The following is a 21,545-nucleotide window of genomic DNA, read 5'->3' on the forward strand; positions in this document are numbered from 1 at the left end:
CATTTAAAGCCTTTGTTACCATTTTGTTTTTAATATGCTAACCCGTAACCACACACTCATGCACACACACACTTACGCATACATCTATGCTTGCATGCAAGAACGTATTCATGCGCACACACGCACACACACACACACAATTGTGCAATCAGGCATTCGCAGGGGCAGTGATTTACTGCCCAGGACTATTTTATTAATTTAATTACACATTTACAATCATTCTTCTCTGAGAAAAACAGGGAGAAAAGTGCTGCCTGTGTGTTTTTTTGCGGAGGCAGCCAATGTTGTTTTATTTTATGGCCGAGAGAGAAAGATGTTGTTTTATTTTACGAGTGGCCTCAAGGTTTCCTTAATGTGTTAGAAACACAAAGGGTGTGTCCTGTAAAGCAGAGGGCTTTAATGCTCTTTTTGTTTGTTTGGTTTCTTCTCTTTATATTTCCACTCAATCAGCCTGTCGAGGGAAACGATCACTCACCGTAAAACAAATAGGGAAGTATTTATACTATTTAATTTTCTAGATGCAAACACCCAAGTTGTCAGTCAAGCTGAAATTATTAGTTTAACAGAAAACTATCTTAAGAGCAGGGGAGAATGCTGGACCTTCATACTGAACTAGTTTAAGTCTGCTTTTGTTCCACAGTGTCAGTATTTCTTAAACTGTGGATCAAGACCCAAAATGGGCCATGGGCCTGTGTCTGATGGCTTCCCACATGACAAGAATAAAAATGTGCTGTCATTAGTTTGGGTCACAGCAGGCTGAGAGACGAAATTTGCAAGATGCATCCCAGAGGGGAAAAAATCTGTCGCAACATCGCCGCTCCACCAGGACGCATGAATCAATGTGAACTGACAAACAATGAAATCGTTCAGCTATTCTTGGAGAAGAGTTGACCAAAATGGCCACCTCTGGACCCATAGACCATTAAATCTTTATCTAGTTTTCTCCAAGAGGAACTGAATGTTTTGTTTTTTCAAGGTAAGGCCCAGACAGAGTTTACGTCCATTTACAGTAACCCACATAAACATTTCACCAGGCTCTAATCTACAGCTAAGAGTGGAGTCGGTGCTGAAGAAGAGACAAAACTGTGTGATGTGTGGGAGAGGGAAATCTTGGCGTACATAAAGTGTTGATACACTTTTTCAGAAGAGGACTTAAATAGAGGACTTAGGGGCACATGAAACATACCCTTGTTAAGAGTGTATTCAACAAAAAGAGGTCCCATTTCCCTGGCTGTCGAGTTTAAGAAGCCTTGGTGTGCTCTCTCAGAGGTTGCAGCTCGCTCCTTGTTTCACAATGTTATCATTCCAAAGCAATCAACATCCAGTAACCCATATTGATATTACAACAGGCTCTGACAGTTGAAAGTTTAAATTGTTGAAGAAGTAAAGAGACAAAAATTGTATAGGTTAAAAAAGTGAGCGCTCATTTTGAACTGGCGGAGTACACTGTGCGTGCTTAAGGCTAACTCTGCTCCCTCATGCTGTAATCTCAACCGAACAACACACAGCAACCCGTATCGATACTCCAACGGGTCCTGACCCCGAGCCGAGAAAGCAGTGGGTGTATTACGCCAATCATCTCATCACCTTCCTCTTTAGGGGCCTTGTCAGATACGCCGCCATTTGCATGGAGCTGTCGTTAGCATGTGGCCATCAGCTCTTAGGGAGGTTCGTCTGCGGTGGAAAACATCAGTCAGCCGCCAGCGTCTGACAAAGCTCATTACTCACGTTACCGGCTGACGATGGCAAGGAGCCTCGGCTCGGAGTCAGACATCCACCATCGCCTGTTATTTGGGCCCTTCAAGTGCAGGGGCAGAACACACACAGACACAGCCAGCGCAGCCAGCGTAGCCACCAGGAATGTGTTTTTGCCTTATTTCTGTTGACGTGTAAGGGCAGTGAGGGAAAAGCATCTGTCTTCATTTTCCTCGAAACTCTATATATGCAGAACAAGCCTTAATGCTGTCATTACACATACTGTCGTATTGCTCAAAATCAAATCCATGCTCATGGTATTGGTAATAGATATGGCTGACAATCACTCTCAGGGTGTGTGTGTGTGTGTGTGTCTGTGTGTGTGTGTGTGTGTGTGTGTGTGTGCGCGTGTGTGTTTTTGAGAGAGAGAGAGGGAATATATATATGTGTATGTATTCATATATGTGTATGTCTGTTATGGCAAACAACCTGAGCTCTAAATACTCTTAACACAACACACAATCTAACACACATTCTGACACAGTAGGCACACACAAGGTCCTCGGTGATTGAAATAATGATTAGACCAAACTACGACACCTGTTAACATTCACGTCTGTTACTGTGCGTGCGCATGGCCTGAATTATGGTGAAAAAAAATGATCTGCCGCCACCACCACGCTCCATACAACAACTTCACTAACCTCTGGCCTGCAGAAGGCAGATTAGTACAAGCATTTAGCTTAGTGAAAACAGACATACAAACATTAAGCCGTCACAGGAAGAATGACTAGCATGGAGATTACAGCATCCTCCGTGAGTCAAACGTGTGATATGCTTTATGAGGACGAGGAAAACAAAAACATGTGGATCCACTTTGATTTATAAATGGAGAATCCGTTGGCTTAACAGTGTCCAAGGTCGTGACACGCACACGCACACACACGCACACACACGCACACATGAATGCATGCAGGCATCCGCACACGCACACACACACACACACACTCACACTCACACACACTGAGCCCATAATCAAATCTGAATCCCATTTGTGCCATAAAATATTTATGATTGCACATTTCTTATCCAATAAGAGGAAAGTGTAGATTGGTGTGTGTGTGTGTGTGAGTGTGTGTGTGTGTGAGAGAGAGGGGGGGGGGGTCAAATTAAACTGTAATTGAAAACAAATCCACGTAGTGGTTTTTTGAGCTATAATGAGGTTAAGTCACTATTTGCCTCCTCCACTCAGGTCAGCATGAGGAATAATGTGAGACGGAGACATATGAGTCCCTGCCCTGCGCTTTTGGCTGCTCCTCTGTCATGGGAGAATAAAGCCAGTATCACACCTCATCCATCCAACTGCTGGAGAACTGCCACACACACACACCTACACATTTACCGACAGGCATACATGAGTGCACACCCACACACACACACACATAAAAGCATACCTGCATGCAGATTTACACACACCGCGATCCCTCTTGCATGCTGTCCACCTGAAGTGAATGAATCATGTGTGTGTGTGTGTGTGTGTGTGTGTGTGTGTGTGTGTGTGTGTGTGTGCGTGCGTGCGTGCACGCGCATGCAAGCGAGAGTTGTTTGTGTGTTCTTTGACTTCACTGGAATAAGAACACACCAGAGTGGTACATCAAATTGTGGGGAGTTTTTCCTCACCACATCTCCTCAGTGGTGGTGGAGGCATGCACACTGTGATATTAAACCCAATACGGTGGATCATCCATGAGAAAACTCCCTCTACAATGTCTGGCAACCTTGTAAAGCACAGCAATGCCCCCTTCTTCTCACAGAACAAAAGCTTTGAGCTGTCAAAAAGCACCCATCTGGAGTAAAAGAGAGAGGCTCATTGTTCTCCCTCCATCTCTCCTCGCCGACCCCATCTTCCTGTTGTGCTGGCTTGGCGGCGAGAAGGGGATTTTTATTTTGGTTTCTCTGCTGGAGGTCAAAGTTCCCTGGGATGTGGAATCAGAGGAGACGTTGCCATGTTTCCCTCTCTCATTTTTTCAAAACCCTTCCCAGCAGCCCCTGTGGGATAGTAAGCGCTGCATTTCATCTTCCATGAGAAACAGCAATGAGCTGCGCAGTTGGGGCCGCACGGAGCTGTGTGATCACACAGCACACAGCGGTCTGTGTAGCGGCGTGCGATGCGTACGCAAGCATGCACAAGCGAGCATACATGACCCTCACAGATGATCTCACACACGCACAGACACACACACACACATACACATACACATACACATACACATACACATACACATACACATACACATACACATACGCATACACATTATGCTCAGTACTTCAGTCTCCCAGTGTGATGGAGCTCTTTAGGGGCCCGGGGCAATTATATCATTATCTTAACCAAGTTCATTGAAGGCGCTGGAGGAGCGGCCTCTCTCCAAACACAATCAGACGTGCATTCATCACAGCCCAAAGGCCTTTTCTTTCTTCTTCCACATCTTTTTCTGCTTCACTTTCTCGTCCCGTTCCTTTTGAACATGACTCACAGTCAAGAGTTTGGTGGTGACACACCTCCGTGCGATGCCTCCTCGACCAGGTAGGCGCTGAGCGGACCGCAGATGCGTCCGTCAGCAACAACGGCAGCAGAAGCCGCAGCGCTTCCTCCCTCTCTGGCAGGCAGGCAGACAGACAGCAGAGATGACTCTCCCCCTGTTGTTGCGCAGCAGAATGATGAGTCATTAAGTGTTTTAGGAGGCCTTTTAGATGTCTGCGTTTCTCCCCCGCCCGCCCGCCTGCCCAGTTCAGCCCGGCCGTTCATTGTGAGTGAGGGGTTTAATATTTTCCGTGCACTGTGTCCAGGACATTTACAGTTGGCGTCAGGGTACGCTGCTGGTCTGAGGGGAGGCACTTTGAAGTGTTTGCGGTTTCGCCACATCTGCAGGCAAGATGTGCGTACGGGGCTGGGGGGGGGGTTGGGGGCTGAGGGGGGTGTGGGGGTGTGGAGGGAGGAGGTGGTTTAGAGGAACAGAGAGGAGGAGGGAAGAGAGTTTCTGTCTGTACTCCTAATGTCATGTGACAATGAACAACATCCCTTAACTCTTTCCCAGGATCGCTTGGTCGACCGGAGCGGCCAGTGGTGGTGCGGTCGTTAAATTCTCATTTCTCATAGGGAAATGTGTGCAGGGTGCATGTTTTCGATCTGGAACCAAATGTGGCAGGCACTGTGTGTTTGTGTACACACAGACAGCAATCCTGTCCACAGGAAAAGGAGGATTATAAGGCAACGCTGAGAGAGGGACTTTCCCAACATGTGCTTTTTATATTGTAGGGGAGGCATCTCTTCAGTAGAACACTGATAAATCCCTCACATTACTCCAGCCTTTACGATCCTAACAAGAAAAATGACTAAATGACTTGTTCGTACAGCTTTGCAATATTATGACCCATTTTTTCAGTCTGTTTGACACTTTCTAAATATAGGTTAAAAAGCCATAAAAAGAAAATCCAAACATAAACATCATGGCCTCATTTTAAAGATTCAAGTCTTTTAAAACTCCAACCACAGGGCCGGGGACAGGAGAGGGGTGAAGCAAGGGTGGGCCCTGCCACGGTGCCGCGGTGCCCCATTAAACTGCGCCGTGGCACCCGTTAAATCTCTCGTCAGACGCGGTTGTCTCCGTCTGCTCCTCTCCGACGGGTGCCGACGCTTCACCCTGCAGCCACCAAAGCAAAGTGGAGCGTCTATATGGAATTAAGCCCCCACCGCAGGGACATAGATTTAATCATCAGTTTATGGAGCTGGATTTCGCCGTGCCCATAGTCGCCGCACCCACAACTATTTTCACATTTCATTAACAGGGTTTGCCAGGGTGGCGGCGGAGGCAGCAGGGGCGGTGGTGCGCTGGTGTTGGGCCCCGGCACTGGAATTTGACTTCTTTATTTTCCACACTTTATTCCCGCTATATTCCCTTCCCTCCCATGCTTCCAGACGCCCGCTCTGCCATTTGCAACCATTATTAAAGTCATATTTCACAGCTTAGTTCATAAAATCGCTCAACTTGCTTCAAATTAGTAGGATTGCTGTTTCCCCCTCCATTCCCCTTGGCTCCCCCTGCAAAGCATCAGAGAGAATGATGGGTTAGTGGTGGATTTCACACAGTTTACGCCATTGGGCTGCGTGCTGCCATCCCAGGTCAGGATCACTTGCAATATGGCTTACATCGGGTTCAAGTTTTAGTCTTGGCTTCTGTACACATGGCAGGGAATTTCCTCACACCATAAATACTACGATGATTGAGACTGTAAGTGTGACAGAGTCGACTTTGCCTGTGCAGATATAGGCCCGCTGTGTTTCACGTCGGTCCAGCTGCTGTGTAGGCTTGTGTAATACGATTTTCTCACTAGAAGAATCTCTTCCACTTTGCATGGTTTTCAGTCAATATGTTAAGATCAATATCAAACGTTGAAGAACAAACAAAGGTTGAAGAAGTGTCTTTTCCTGCTGACCTTTTATAGTGGAAATGATAGAAAACAGAGATATAATGGCAAAGTAAAGGACGGTATACTTATCCACAAAAACACATGATGTGAGTCACAGATTTGGGTGACTTTGCATCAGAGAAGTTTTTGTGTCAGCTGTATTATACTGTGCAGTACTTAGATGCATGTTTTTATTGTGCCTGTAGTGAAGCTGAAGACAAATTTATTGGCGTCACAGTGAGTTCTATTCCATTTTGTTTTCTCTAATCTTTTCTATTACACCTATATAGCCATTATTTCTAAGTATACGTGATAATAATAACCCTGAAAACCCTTGCATATTGCCTACCATCTCATATCCAAATTACCCGTAACTATCCTCCTTCCTTAAAACAGTCAGCGCAAATGAGGGGCAAATTACTATTAGGTTTGACTAAAAAATGTCGCCCATGTGAGTCCAATAAATTTTCCCCCTCACATCCTAACCACTGGGGTGTTTCAATGTTCCCCTTGTATACAAGGCTAGGAACATGTCTGAACAATGTCCCCCTCCGTCATAAACTCCTTTAGTGTGGTCTTAAAAGCTCACATCCTGTTTTCCTCAAAACGCAAACTCCCCACTTGAGCTTAAGGAGCTCCGAGTGGCTAAAAAACAAGAGAGACAAGGGGGGGAAACAGAACACAAGATGCTGAAAGACACTTTCGCCCTGCCCAATGTGGGAGATGAGGGAGGAATGCAGTGTGGAGAAGATAGAGAGACGCGGTTGCTGTCTCTCCATCTAAACACCGTCGCTCACATCACACAATCGGTGCTGGAGGAGGAGGCATTTGTGTTGTTCGTTTACTTCTGAAACGCTCACTCACACTCGTATAAAGGACATTAACACACAAACGCATGCGCACACACACACAAACACAGCCGCCACAAAATAAAATTGAATAATAAACTGTTGGCATCAAACCGCAACTTATTATGAAGGCCGAACCCCCACTGGCAGAAATGAGCTCTGCCTCCCAAGATCAAGAGACAGGAAATACCTGCCGCTGAAGCCCCGTCTTTCTCAGGTCCCAGGAGATTTACTAGAGCAGCTAATGGCTCCAGCAGCGGGGCCTGTTTCTCTGCCCTCCCTCTCATGAATACATCAGAACACACTCCTGAAAAGCCGCTCAGAGCCCGGCCAAACACACGCACACATTCACATGAACACACAACTGCAAGCGCACATGCATGCACGCATACAAACGCACACAGGCAGAGATACACGTGTGCACATATACACACATACACACAGACACTAATGCTATACATGATGATACTCATCAGTCTACACACATACACACTCTAAGCTCACCTGGCTGCACACACACACACACACACACACTTGACACACACACTTGACTCCCCCCAAGACACACACAAACACACACTCTCCACACACTCGCGCTCCAAAACAGCGCCTTGCTTGGCTCTCTTCTCTGACTCACGTAGGAAAAAAAGATTTAATCATGGGAGTAAATTGGCTCGGTGGAAAAATGATTCGTCGGGGCATAATGTGCATGTGCGAGCCATTTCGACTCATTATGCCGTGATCTGAAAGGTTATGGAATTGAAACCAGCATGAGGGATGGTGCTTCCAAGGGCAACGAGAGCACAATAAGGGCCCTAGAAGCAGGCTCCACATGTTCCCAGACAACATGCTACCAGAGTAACACTGAGGGGGGCAAAGCCACTCACATTGGCAATCTAATTGGGTGGCTCCGCTCTCAAACCTCACTCAGCGTAATGAAATGAGGTGTTTGTTATACCAAATTAGAGTGAATTAATGTATGCACTTGCAGATGTAATTTACCTCCACCGCCGCACCACGCACTCACATACACACACCACACGCACGCCCGCCGTCGCCTGCGGTGTTTGCTTCCAGCTGTGATACGCTGTTTGTGATCAAAATCTGCATGTTGTTTATTGTTGGGGGCAAAACACATTTGTTCACAGGCACGCTATGAAAGGATGTGAACATGCCAAATAGGTTACAAAAGAGCAGAATTGAATTGCTGTACACAGAATCATTGCCTTTGTGTTGTGTAATATAACTTGTGAGAAAGAATGAAATGCACACGTTCACACAACACACACACACACACACACACACATTGAAAGAATGTTACGCCAGTCTTTTACAGTGTGTAGGCCTCAGGGCCTCGGGGTCTGGCTCTGTACATATAGCCAAGAACACACTGGCCCTTCATGACTCAACCATAGTCATGGTGAATCATCACACACACACAGACACAGACACACACACAAGACACACATACACACACCATTCACACCATCCAGATGGGAAGAAATTCCCTTGTTTTGTTGTGAGCAATGCTGTCCTGCTTTCCATCAATGTACTCAGCAGGAAGGTAATTTTGGGAAGAGAAATGATTCCCTCCCTTTGTATTGCAGTTTTGTTTTCCAATGAAAAGCACTGAAGCAAACTCAGGGCACGTAGTCTGAAGTTAGGACCTGTGTACTTCTAGGCCGTCAGGATGCTGTCATTTGTCATCGTTTGTTTTGCTCGGAGATTAAACCCATTAAGTCAGCAGCACCTGATACAGGCTCCAAACCCACATTGCTGGATGAAATATTACATGTGCAGGGGGCCTATAAAAAGTTTGTGTAACCAATCCCTGCCCTTTGAGCTGAGTGGGGCAAAACCACCCTCAGACCCTAGACAACACGCTGGGAGCGTTAATACCCCCAGACGGGGTGCTCTCTCAACGCGAGGAAGAGCCAGCAGCCCAAAAATCATCAGGTCCAGGTTTTTTTTCCAGTGACATGATTTACTATGAGAACTGGAGATGAACAGAAAGCACTTTGGTGCTTTCTGAAGAATTCAGTCCTCTGGTCTGAATTCTCCCAGGGATAGGAGGGCAGGCTAACTCCTCTCCCTCTTTCACTCACTCTCTCTCTCTTTCACCCTCTCTCTCTCTCTCTCTCTTTCTCTCTCTCTCTCTCTCTCGTTGAAACCATCCTGGCTCCAGAGACTGACTGAGGTTTCTCTCAACTATAGATCCCACAAAGGCTCACTCTACTCAGGATGAAAGCCCAGGCTGTCTGAGCTTATGGGCCCCAGTCTGGAAAATGACCCTCTTGTCGCTCCTGGGGGGGGTTTACCATCTTCACATGAAGATGGAAGCTATAGGTTGACCACAACACTGTCTCCCGCATCATTACAATGATCCCAATATTTTATTATGGCAGTTTTCATGCTGTCATATCCCATATTTTGCTATTTTCCTTCTACAGTTTGTGCTTCGAGTGCAATTGTTCCCAGCAGTGTTTTTGCGTGCTTCAGGAATATTGCTTGCCCTGAACATGCTGTTGGTCACTCTGTCCTCCAATGTTCGCTGTCTTCCTCCTGTCTGTGCTGGCTGTATGAGATATGCTCAGTCTGGACCGAGGCCCAAAGCTCTGCTCTGCTGACGTGACTGGACAAATTAGTGTTACTGCAGCTAATATATTCAAACTGCTGCTGGGCGGCTGCGGACGACATTGAGAAGTATTAGAAACGATAGCCTTGACTGTCAGCGACGCTAACCACTCATGAAAAGGTGACAGCACATTTGGCTGCTATTTGCCGGGGGAGAAAAAAAATACCTACAAGTTTAACTTTGGGGCATTTTGATCTTTAATTCATACGGGATGTGGAAAATGTGTATGGTCTATTCACATCTCAAAAGACTCATTCTGACGAGAGGAACATGCCACGGAGATCATCTCACGCCATCGTGCCTTCAACACTTTGATGATTTTGTACTTTTTCAGGGCCAGGCTGCTCATTGACAAACTATCCTTTCATAAAGACTCAGGGAGGAACAACTGCTCTCCACTCTCGTAAGGCCCAGGCGCACCACTCCCGTCGAGCGCTTACGCACGCAAATGTTGAATATTTGAGGCGACTCCTGGATGTGTTTTATGCAGACAACATCTGACAGGCCTGAAATGAAGCCAAGGCAGATATGAAAGCAGGCACTGTCTGTCAAAACCAGGAAATAATCACCCCCCATCCACCTCAGGGGCCCAGCTGAAAGTCATTAGCCTAAACAATGTGCTGCTTCTACTGTTAGTTTGGAAAAAAAAAATATAATAATACTTAGGAGAATTACCATAACCATTTGAGAGGATCTCAATTATCTCATGTTTTTGAGTCCTCTCTGTGGAAGATTGCAGCTTGGTCATTGTCAGGGTGTGGATGGGCTGTGCTGTAGGAATATTTAGGAAAAATTGGTCAGCATTTATGTTCCAGGCTTGATTATAATAGCCAACGGTGATTACCCATCTCTAATCCTATTAGCCTTTGTTTGGAACACAGGATGAAAAACATTATCTATGAAAGAACATTTCAAAAATCATAAAACTACATCCATATGCTTGCTGAGTTTGCAATTACACAAGGGCATTTTTCTCTTTGAGAGCTTTGGCCCGACAGTTGAAAAACAATGTCACTACTTAAGTTAAACCTCTTCAGTTGAATTTAATGAAAGCAAATATATGATGCACCAAATTGTATTGTCATGTATTGCCAAAGATTCCATGTGGGATTTCTACAGTCAGCAAGTAAAGCAACTTACACAAGCAAACACTATCTAAAACTAAGTTGAAAAGGACTGCACAGAAAAAAATCAATATAAAAAAGCACATCTATTAATCTGCAATATTACAGGCAAAGGTATAAAACGCATACTTACATTAAAACAAAATTAATATGTACATTGTATATGCCATTACTATATATTACTGGACAGCTGCAGCAAAGTTGTTTTTACAGTTACCAAATTAATGTGATCGCCTCTGTAATACAAATAGTGAACTACGCCCTATACTGAGAAGTGAAGTGAGCAAAAATGCTTTACTCAAAAAAATAATACAGAAACCATATCGTTTTTAAAATAAACCTAATATGATACATTATGATTATGTGTATGGAAAATGGTAACTATATACAACAGATGATATGTTGCATTCATAATAGAACATGTTTGATTTACTTAAAAACTGATACAAATCATTAACTCAAGGAGAAATCCAACCTAAGACAGAATCCACATATGTTATTCCTATGATCCGGATAGTTCAGACATGAACAAACATCTGCCACAAGTAGAAACCAGAGAACTGAGGCTCTAATCTTTGATGTCATCGAGATACAAAAGCTGGAGGTGGTCCACTGACAATAAATTACAGACTGGCTTTGTGGACACATAGAATGCTTGTATGATCTTTTATATCCAAGTAAGCTTTATTTCATTTCAGTGCTAACCAGAAAACGTGCCCCTATCTCCATAAAATCATCCCGTCTCCCCTGTCTCCATCATCAAGCCTGTCTTCTACTCACTGTCAAGCAGCTCCAGGATTTACCTCTTGATGACATTCGGAAGACTTCTGGCTCTGCTGCTTCTTGCTTTCGGGAACAGTTGTTCACAAATCAAGACTTAACTGACCAACAACATGGGAGTAACATATGTGAATTCAGCTTTAGGACGGATTTTCCTCTTAATATTCTTCAAATGGAGCAAGCGGAAACCTACTTTTTACAGTGCAGTATCCTAACACGACGCCCACCACTACTATTGCATAGCAACCATCCAAACGGGGACGATGACCTCGGGGAAGCCTTCCTGCTTCTCCACAGCCAGGACCTCCAGGCCGGCCTTGAAGATGATGTCCCGCATGATGTCCAGGTGGCGGATGATGCTGCTGTCGATGGGGTCCAGCTTGCAGCCCTGTCGCGCCATATTGTCCTTCATGATGATGACTCCGTTTGGGCGCAGGCTCTTCTTGCAGCGAATCAGGAAGTTCATCAGGTCCTTGTCTGTTAGGTGGCCTGAGTGGGAAGACGGGAAAGGAAGGCGATAAGAAAAACAACAAAGCAGCCAATCAGAAGTGAGATAATGTGATGTAATATTTTGTTGATCCCTATAGGGAATCAACAGGGAGGTCAGAGGTCTGGGTCAGCTACAGCACAGCACCACTGGACCCTCTAAAATAAAATATGTTGTTTACTAATGAGAGAAGGTGACGGAGTTCACCTAGTGAATGATGGGTGTGACAGTCTGACAGCAGAGGAGAAGAGGAGGAAATGAGGAGAGAGGAGGGGGAGGAAGAAGAAGAGGAGGAGGAGGAGGAGGAGGAAGCCAAACAAGGCAATAAAGGCACTACCACCTGAAATATCCTGCCACTGAGCACTCACTCTTTTCAGGAAATGAGAAATCAATACTAGTCTCACCTAAAATAAGACTGTGGAGTCGGGCAGGGAGTCTGTCTCCAATAACTTGGTGTTAACTTGGCAATAACTCATGTCTGCATTCTACAGCTCTACAAAGTCAGGCCCAACACCTGCATTTAAATATACTGTATGTAGGCCTGTCATGTCATGTGTCTGGCATGAGCATATACACACACACACACAAATACACACAAACACTGTAGGCTGAGATGTCTTTCATACTTACATGCGACCCACTGCATCCAGATGACGTCGTACTTCTTGGACGGAGGTGTGAACTCTTGCAGATTGAAGCAGTAGTAGGTCTCGATGCGGTCGGCCCCGTCGCCCAAGTACTCCTCGTGCGCGTGCAGCAGGAAGTGCTCCATCATGTCGACCATCTCCATTTTCTCCAACACGGGCAGGAGGACACCTTTTGTCACACGGCCGATCCCAGAACCACAGTCCAGACCACAATGCGTCCCAGCCTTACCGGGACCCTGTAGGTGCAAAAGAATGGGTGCAAACATTCACAACCATAGCTCAATCAAAATTACATTTGGATAAAGTTTGATAAAGTGAATTAAATATCTAAAATGAGGGTAAATGTTTGCAATAAAACATAAATATCATATTTTATGTGGCACGCACACAAAATGTCCATTTAAAAGTCAGTTTGCCTGCTGCATGTTATTACCATATCTGTAAGTCATAGAAAGGGCCTATGCTTTATTTTCTATGTTACCAGATGTCTGGCCTCTGTACCTCAAAGGCACCAAGAGCACAAACAAGCGGGCCTACCGTACCTCAGGGCAAAGAAACTCTGAACTTTAACACGGGAGAACAAAAAGGCACCTAAGTTGAATCATGCTGGTTTTTCTTCCTTTTCATTTGGTATTCTGACCTCACTCCAACCCCTCTGAATTAGAGGGGAGTCGGGGCCCCAGTGTGTGATTGTATGAAAGATGGGGCCCTGAGGAGCTCTATGCTTGTTAGAGGAGGCTTCCTGGTTTTGGTGAATTACTGCCATATTGCTCAGTGCGTATGTACTTCAGTTTAACCTGGAAGTACTCTAAATCTCCCCGCTGCACTTATTTTTAATGGAGATGTCAGGTTAAAACAGGAGCTGTTCGCAGCCATGGAGGAGTTTTTAGAAGAGGATGATGTGTAGTTGAGCACAACATTTGTGGAAGAGTTTGTGGAAGCGAGTCCTTGTATATCGCTTGGTAAATCATTCAGGAATTTCACTTTGAAGTAAGGGCTTGAATGTGAGGTCCTGCACATCCACATGCGCACAAACACTAAGACACAAAACTGAAACACCTATCACTCACCACATCTAGTCTTTCCTAATATACTTTCTGCTTCAGAGTGTCCAAACTCAACAGGGACATGTACCAAGGAAGTAGGTGGAACTGTGCCTGGAAAAACAACCTGAACCTTGGATTATGTAATACTGTATAAAATTTCAAAGGATCAATTCATCAAGATTGTATGTTGTTACACCATGTGACATGGCAGTGAGGATGTATTAATGATGGAAAGAAATATACGCAAGCTAGAAATCTTTTGACTTTTTACTGATTGGAATGGTATTAAAGGTCTTGGATTTATATGTTATGGAACCTGTGTTCTGCAATGATACCCATATATCAAATCATGTATGATGTAATATGTCTCTGTAACCTGTCAAGGTCTCCATGATGGACAAACGCAGCAGCACTTGAGTACAGAGAATAGAGAGGTGCCAATCAACACTTTACTGCAGCCACTCAGTAAGGGCAGTAGCAGCGAACATGATATCACAGTTTAGTGCCACGGGAACAGTGTTACATTTGGGCTGGTTGTGTTTACATTAGCACCAGAGGCAAAGCGAGTCGCTAGCCCCTTAGCTTTCTATATTTCCTTTCCTAGCAGCTTATAATTAGAGCTCCCGTAGAAATGACCCTATAAATAACCTGGTCTTAAATTAACACTTGGACCCATGCAACACCTCAAAAAACCAAACACACAAACACGTGCAAACACACAAGCTTACACACACACAAGAGCCCAATGTACACACATATGATGATGAGAAGGTTTGCAAGTGCAGAGAATGATGAGGGGCTGAAGGCACAGTATTTGAAATGCAGCCCCTTTGGTCGATTATAGAGTATTATAATTTATGAAACTATAGATGTTTGTTAACACGAAAAGTGACCATTTGCCCATCAAATCCCTTATTTATTTTTAGTAGATTAGTACAAGTAAAAAAATTTACCATAGTACAAAGTGATTAACAGCTGTTGGCTCAGCTTGCTATGTTTGAGTGTGTTTATAGAGCTGGCACTGAGGCCCTCCTCACACATGAGAGAAAATGGAAGTCTTTTTATACTATCGGGATTATACATTTCTGGTCCAAAATACATTCTGACATGGATATTCCTTCTACATTTGATCTCGGCATAGACAGATACAGTACACATTGATATACTGAGGTACAGTAGTCAGCTGCTGCAGTAAAATGTCCATATGACAAGGAAACTGAAATGACACAAGAAGAAGAGTTTTCCAAATGTAACAATATGTATCAGAGTAGATTATCTTTGATCCATTTCAAACTTGCCTGCAAGTTAGTATCTTGTGTCTCTCTCGGTTAGACTCACCAAAAACCTCTTCAGAAACTCTCTGGAACCCTCCAGATCAATGTGGGAGATCTCCACAAAATCTCCCATCATGCCCTCCTCCGAGGCTGGGACGTCCTCATAGAACTGCTGAGCCCGGTAGTAGAACTGCTTCTCGCCCTTGATGTACTCACAGGTGACTGGATACAGCTTAACTGGTAGGACACAGGCAGAGACATATACAGGACAGAGTCACACACAGGAGGAACAGGTGGGGCTGAAGACAGGGCTGGATGTGACATATTACATGTAATAGTATTACAGTAATCTGATTAAAAAAAAATGTGAATTATAATCAGTTACACTTACTGAAAAAAACACAATCACGTTACAGATAGGCTTACTTTTGAATATGGGTCGTTACTTGTTGGAAAACGCAAATATCATTGAAGAAAAAATATGTTTTCAAGATAAGATAATTGACACAAACATTATACAAAAAAAACTGAAAAAGGCATATTATGGTTGTCAATAATAATGCTATTCAAAATTATATTTTACTTAACATTTCACATACTACAAATGCAGAGTGATCCAAAAGTTACCCAGAGAAATCAGATTACATTACTGAGTTTGGGTAATCTAAAACTATATTGGTGATTACAGTGTTCAGCATTTACTCAGCAATCTGTAACAGATTAAGTTTTGAATGTAACCTTTCAAATCCTGTGTGAACAAAATGTAGAACAGGACACTGGACTGCTATCTATGGGGAGGATAAGTGTTGACAATTTCACAGGAAATGTAGAATGATAATTAGATTACTACAAGACTATAAATAAAGAAGTGTTTGGCTATTCAAAAGCTGTGCTCAGCTGTTATATGATAAGGTAGCAAGCTGGTTGATAACATTTATCTTCACTGCTGTGAATTTACAACTGTTTTTAAGTTACCAATAGAAGGAGGTTAACATTCCTGTGAACCTCAGAGGATTCATACTCTCATGCAGCCAAATCCATAACAATTTCGGATCATGGTTTACATTCTTTTGAATGTGTTGTAGGGTGTACTAGGACACACTGCTTATGATGTCAATTAATATAATGATTCTGTGACATTAGAAACTTAACAACTGACTGTCTAGAACTTTCACTGCCTCAGTTTGTCTGTGGTGAAATAAATCCTGTAGAGTGGACACACATTTCCAAAGGCTTAAATGACACGTTCCTGGTGTGTGGGGGCTCACAGGAGAATGTCTGTTCCCTCGTCAAGGATGTTCAGCAGCAGGATTCATGACACCATGACTAAGGACACCAACATTAAGAAGGGATTCAGTTCCAGCTGGACTACATCCTCCATGCTATAAACTTTAGGAAAAGGCAGATATTCAAGGAGGAGATCTAAAGGCTCAGCTCCCGACAATCGTGTCAAAACCAAGGTGGACAATTGGACCATACGTGCCAAGAACTTTCCGGTCCAGCGCCCACTTGGCCATGAAATGTTGGAGAATGTCAAGATGTCAGGTTTGGCACAGAGATTGGATCCTGATATGAGATCGGCACTTAGAACAGGCAGTTACAGTCATGTGACCCCATAGCAAGGCTTTCAGAGGGAGGGTAAGTTTAGAAACATCAAGCAAGAGCAAAGACGGAGGCAAGACAGTGTGAGGGGGCAAGACACGTGTGTTGTCAAATACTTTTCTTCCAAAGACGTGCCAATCTGGTGCCACCATGTCTCCCTACCTTTCACCTTTAAATTACACCACCTCATTAGAAGATTGACCTGTGACCTTCTATTTGTTTGAATAATATCACTTGCTCTTATCTAATTAAATGGTACGATATGAGCTGCAATTGGAGTTATTTCCAATGTTTATGCCTAAGTTTAAATCCAACAAATTCAATTTTATTTGGGGTATATTCATTTATTTCTATAACTGGTGGGGACGTGCTTGTTCTTCATCACTGACTAGTTAACATTTATTAAGACATAAAAAGCATATTTCATTCAACCCATTCAAAGCTGTCACTGCTGTCCATAAATAACCACAAAGCTCTGACTGTCATGAATATTACCGACTGACATGAGTTAGTGGTTTCATACTTGACATGCCAGGCCATTAATGGGCCAGCCTCGTGTCAGGTTAGTGGTAAGAAAGTAAGCCTTCTTTGAGCCAAAATGGCCCACAGGTCAGGATCTTGTTTCTGCAGCTTGGGGTTTCTAGTTGGACAAGGACAGGATACGTGTTAAACTCAATGTTTACACCTCCAACAAGGTAACATACTGTCATGATTTAGGAAATTTTACGGTCGCAGTTCATCAACTGGTGTAAGTCATGAAAAATACATTTCCCCTCTACTTTTCAGCATAATGCATGATGCTGCATCACAGTAACACCAAATGAACAGCAAGCAAGCAATAGGGTGGATGTAGTAAAGGACAAATTCAACCCAACACCACATTCTTACATTATAGGCAGTGCAATATGTAAAACAGTCAGTGTCACCTAAACCTTTGACCCTGTCATCAGGTCAAATATCATTGTTCCTTGTACTTTTTGGCATAATGCATCTATATCAATGTAAATGCTTACTTTATTCTAATAGGAACAGATACAACATTGGTTGCATTTTATCTAATGTTAGCAAGTTTCTAATGCCAGTTGTCTGGTTGTTAAACTTCTGGACATTAGGTGCCTTTGCTCAGTAACACTTCTGTAGCACTGTTGATACGGAGCATACATGATGTTCATGGGGTTGCATCTGTTATTTAATACAGTAAGATCAAAAATAAACAATCAATGCTGACATAATTGGATTTTGGGGATATTCATGCATGGACACTCCATTCTCAGCCATACATATACCAATAATTTAGATGTATGTCCCAATACAGCATTTGGGGCAGGTGTCTCTGCAAGTAAATGGTGTTTGGAAATACTTTTGTTCTTTGTGATGCCAAAGGTCATTTGGTTTGTAGCAGTTAAAACCAAAGTACAACACACAGTGAAACGTTCTGTTCTAGTGACTATATGCTGCTGTAACACCCAACCAGTGCTCCTAACCATTCCCTTAACTTCAAGCCCATTCCTTCGTGGGACATGAGTAAATAATAGGGTTTTGACTTTTTGAATTGAAAATAATGTGAAGCTGGAGCTCTCTCTGGCCCTTCTCCTTACCCAGGGGGATCTGCTCCAACAGGTAGAGGTAGCTGGCAAAGAACTCACTCCTCAGCGTATGGTGCAGATGGAAGGACATGCTGTGGCGACACATGGTGTCATCTGTCTTCTTCCAGCGATCCCTGAACGCCTGGTGAGCTCCCTTGTACTCTACGTTGGGCAATGAGCTACAACTGTCATCTGCAAGGGAAATCTCCATTTTGACTGTATGTGGCCTGTGCACTTCAGTGAGCAGTGCTGTTATCCAGAAAGTGTTTGACTGAGCGACGGTACAAGAGTGTAACACACCGCGTGTTACAGTGTCCCTGTGGGACACTATTGCTCCGGCTGCTGCTATATCTGTCTAGCTGAGTAGAAGCCTCTGCCAGCTTCGCCGAAAGTGATCGGCATAGATCCTTTTCACGGGGCGGTGCTCAGGACGTCCCGCCAGATTTACAGATCACCTGCTAGGGACACTGACTTTGGAGGAGTGAGAGGAGAGAGGGGGCCAGGGTATGGAGGGAGAAAGGGAGGGAGTGTCTCTTCCAGAAGAAGCCTTCTCCCTCAGGACCAACAGGCATGCAGAGAGGCAACTGAGCTTTCAGGCCACAAATACCAGCAGCACATGAGAGAGTCCATATGTCCGACCTCAAGCCCTTGCTGCCATATAATGCGGCCCCTAAAATTAGCAACGTCTTCTCATGTTTGTATACATGGTATCCTTTTTATACAGGCACACTGTTCTTCAGAAGCCAGAACATTGAGATCTAAGTTACAAACTAGGCTCCAAGCCATCTTTATCGCTGAGTACACATGCTCAAACTGAACTTGTAAATTTTTCCCTGTATATTTACAGTGTAGAATGAAAGCATTTGGGCTCAACTGGTCTTTATAGACTCAATAAGCACTCAAGGGCGATTAGCAGCCACTGTGCTAATGTGGATCCTGGTTAAGTATCTAAAGTACAGGGGACTTTTACTTTCCCTTTTTGCCAAAAGTCAAAGGTTCAAACTTTGCTCAAGCATCTCAGTTCTGTCATCTCTGCACTTCTGGGTCATACCTGCTATGTTTGTCACTGTGACTGACCTCTTTGGGTTAGAAAATCTACCTGTTTGTCATTTGACCTCAGGATAATGCCAGTGAGTTAGTTCATCGGTTTGACTAGCTGTTAGTAGTTACCATACTTGACCTTAAATATAGATCAAGAAAGAAGGGTTGATCACATGCAACTATTAACTACCATGATCACTGATGTGGTTTACAGTGCAATTCAAACTGTCTGCTTTTCTGAGGTGCATCATGGCATGAGACTTGCCTAACCTAACCTCTGAGATACACTAGACTATGTACACTTGCTGTTGTAGCACCAGTTATCATTCAATAAATCACAAGGATCAACATTTTTGACCCCCAACACAAATAATATTCTGATATATCCATCACAGGCCAGAGACTAAATTTAGAGTTGCAACATCAGCTGTCACTTAGGGAGACTGACTGGTGCTGAGACAAGCAGATACTTTCTGGAGTGCAGAGTTAACATGTTACCTTGTCTATTGCTCCTATGGATCATTTGTTTATCTCTTACAGACCGCTTTAACTCTTTCCTCAGTAACAAGAACAGGGCTGGTGTGGAGTTCATATGTCAAGTTTATCAGATCATTTCCAAAATTCATGTGAACAATTCTTTAGTTGTGACCTAATGCACTTTAACCCGTACCCATGACACTGGTGAATCTATCAACAAGCAAAACCAAAAGTGGACATAAACAAATAATTATGCTACAATCCCAACAGAGCCTAGGAAAAATTTCTCAAATTGCTCCCATGGCCATTGCAAACTCATTTGCAATGCTTTTCTGAATTTGGTACTATTGACAGACATGCATTACACTGAACTTGACAGTGTGTAAAACATGATTTTGATTGTAGGCAACTAACCATAAATGAAATAGTTATAATAATTAATATTCATGTCAGGATTGAAGAACGTTCATTCTCTTCAGTCCAAATGTTAACAGAATTAAATTAAAGGTAGAAATTCATTCTCAGATATTCAACCAATTCACTAGTAGAACCACTTTATGAGAGTTTTAACCCATTTGAAATTTGAGTAAAATCCACTTGCTGAACTGCTTTGATTCGGGAACACTTGAAATGTGCCATCAAAGTAGAAATAGTCGAGAGGAAATTCAACCCAACACCAGGTTGCATAACATGCAGAGTAATATGTGAAATCAAACCCCAACTTCACATATTTTTTCTGTGACTTAAGTTCATGTTCAATGTTACCTAACCCTGACTCAACCTCGTGGCCTCTGTGACTTCACCCTGCAGCCCGGGCATCCATCATATCTGCAGCACCATTCCATTCTAAAAGAGGCAGAACCAGTGCTGCAATACTTTTAACTAAACTGCTTTATTGTACTTGTAATGCCAGGTAATCAATATTTTAATGTTTTATTGATACATCCTGAGGAGGATTTTTATATTTTGCCAATAATATTAGGCTGTAAAGAGCATTTCAGAAAGTGAGTGCATGTTTGTTTCATATTTTGAAGAAGCACTGCTCTGGATCTCAGTGTTTTGGACATTTCATTCTCCTGCACAACCTGCTTTCCCAATGTGTATCCAATATACAAGGTGCTGCAAAGTCCCAATATCAGTATCGCTAGACAATAGCAACTAAGTTCCATATGACAACATTGGGAAAATTCTTCTCATCATATAAGTGAAATATATTGTCAGGCCACCCTTGGACCACAGAATACCTCATCGCTATTACAGAAACACCTTGGACAGGAATGGGTGAGTAGAGATGATATAGATACCTATCTAGAATATAGAAACAAGAGAGAAATAGAAACATCCAGAATAAATAAAATAGAAACAAGGATTTAGCTACAGTAGGCACAGCCATAATGAAGCCTCAAAGTGTGACCTTTCTCTAATTTCTCTGTTTTTATACCATTCAGCTAATGCACCTCACACTGACATCCAGAGCATATTACTGTGAAAATAGCTGTTATTTGTCGGTGTGTTCTTTTTACTTTTTTTTTTTTTTTTAATTCAATAGGCCTTCGACATTATGCAATGTTGAATACAATGATTATTCAATTATATTTTCCTGACCAAGTCTTTCAGGGAGCTCCATTCACTAATAGACTAGACTGATGCAGAAAATAATGGTTTGCAGTGAAGAAAATAATATGCCAATTCATATTATGCTAATTCACACATCTGAGTAACATTTGTTTATTTTTGATAGCCTAAAAATAATCTATCCTTGCTGGTTATAATTTTAGGGAATGAAATCTATCCCCTCGCATGGTTATAGTAAAATGTTAGGCTATATTTTACCTT

The 21,545-nt window shown here is 43.2% G+C and overlaps 1 protein-coding gene across 1 annotated transcript; it reads right to left on the reverse strand.

The window, feature by feature from the left end:
- Window positions 1-11,781: 11,781 nt before the first annotated feature.
- ntmt2 (N-terminal Xaa-Pro-Lys N-methyltransferase) lies at window positions 11,782-18,402 on the reverse strand. Its single transcript, XM_071528717.1, has 4 exons — window positions 18,204-18,402; window positions 15,068-15,240; window positions 12,667-12,919; window positions 11,782-12,038 (listed from the first exon to the last, which is right to left on the reverse strand). The coding sequence occupies exons 1-4, from the start codon at window positions 18,400-18,402 to the stop codon at window positions 11,782-11,784; spliced, it is 882 nt and encodes a 293-aa protein (XP_071384818.1).
- Between the last annotated feature and the right edge of the window lie 3,143 nt (window positions 18,403-21,545).

The sequence above is a fragment of the Centroberyx affinis genome, unplaced genomic scaffold, assembly GCF_046629955.1.
Source record: "Centroberyx affinis isolate AG114_WGS23_722 - 3 ecotype Tasmania unplaced genomic scaffold, CSIRO-AGI_Caff_v1 ptg001715l_1, whole genome shotgun sequence".
In the NCBI taxonomy this organism is placed as follows: domain Eukaryota; kingdom Metazoa; phylum Chordata; class Actinopteri; order Beryciformes; family Berycidae; genus Centroberyx; species Centroberyx affinis.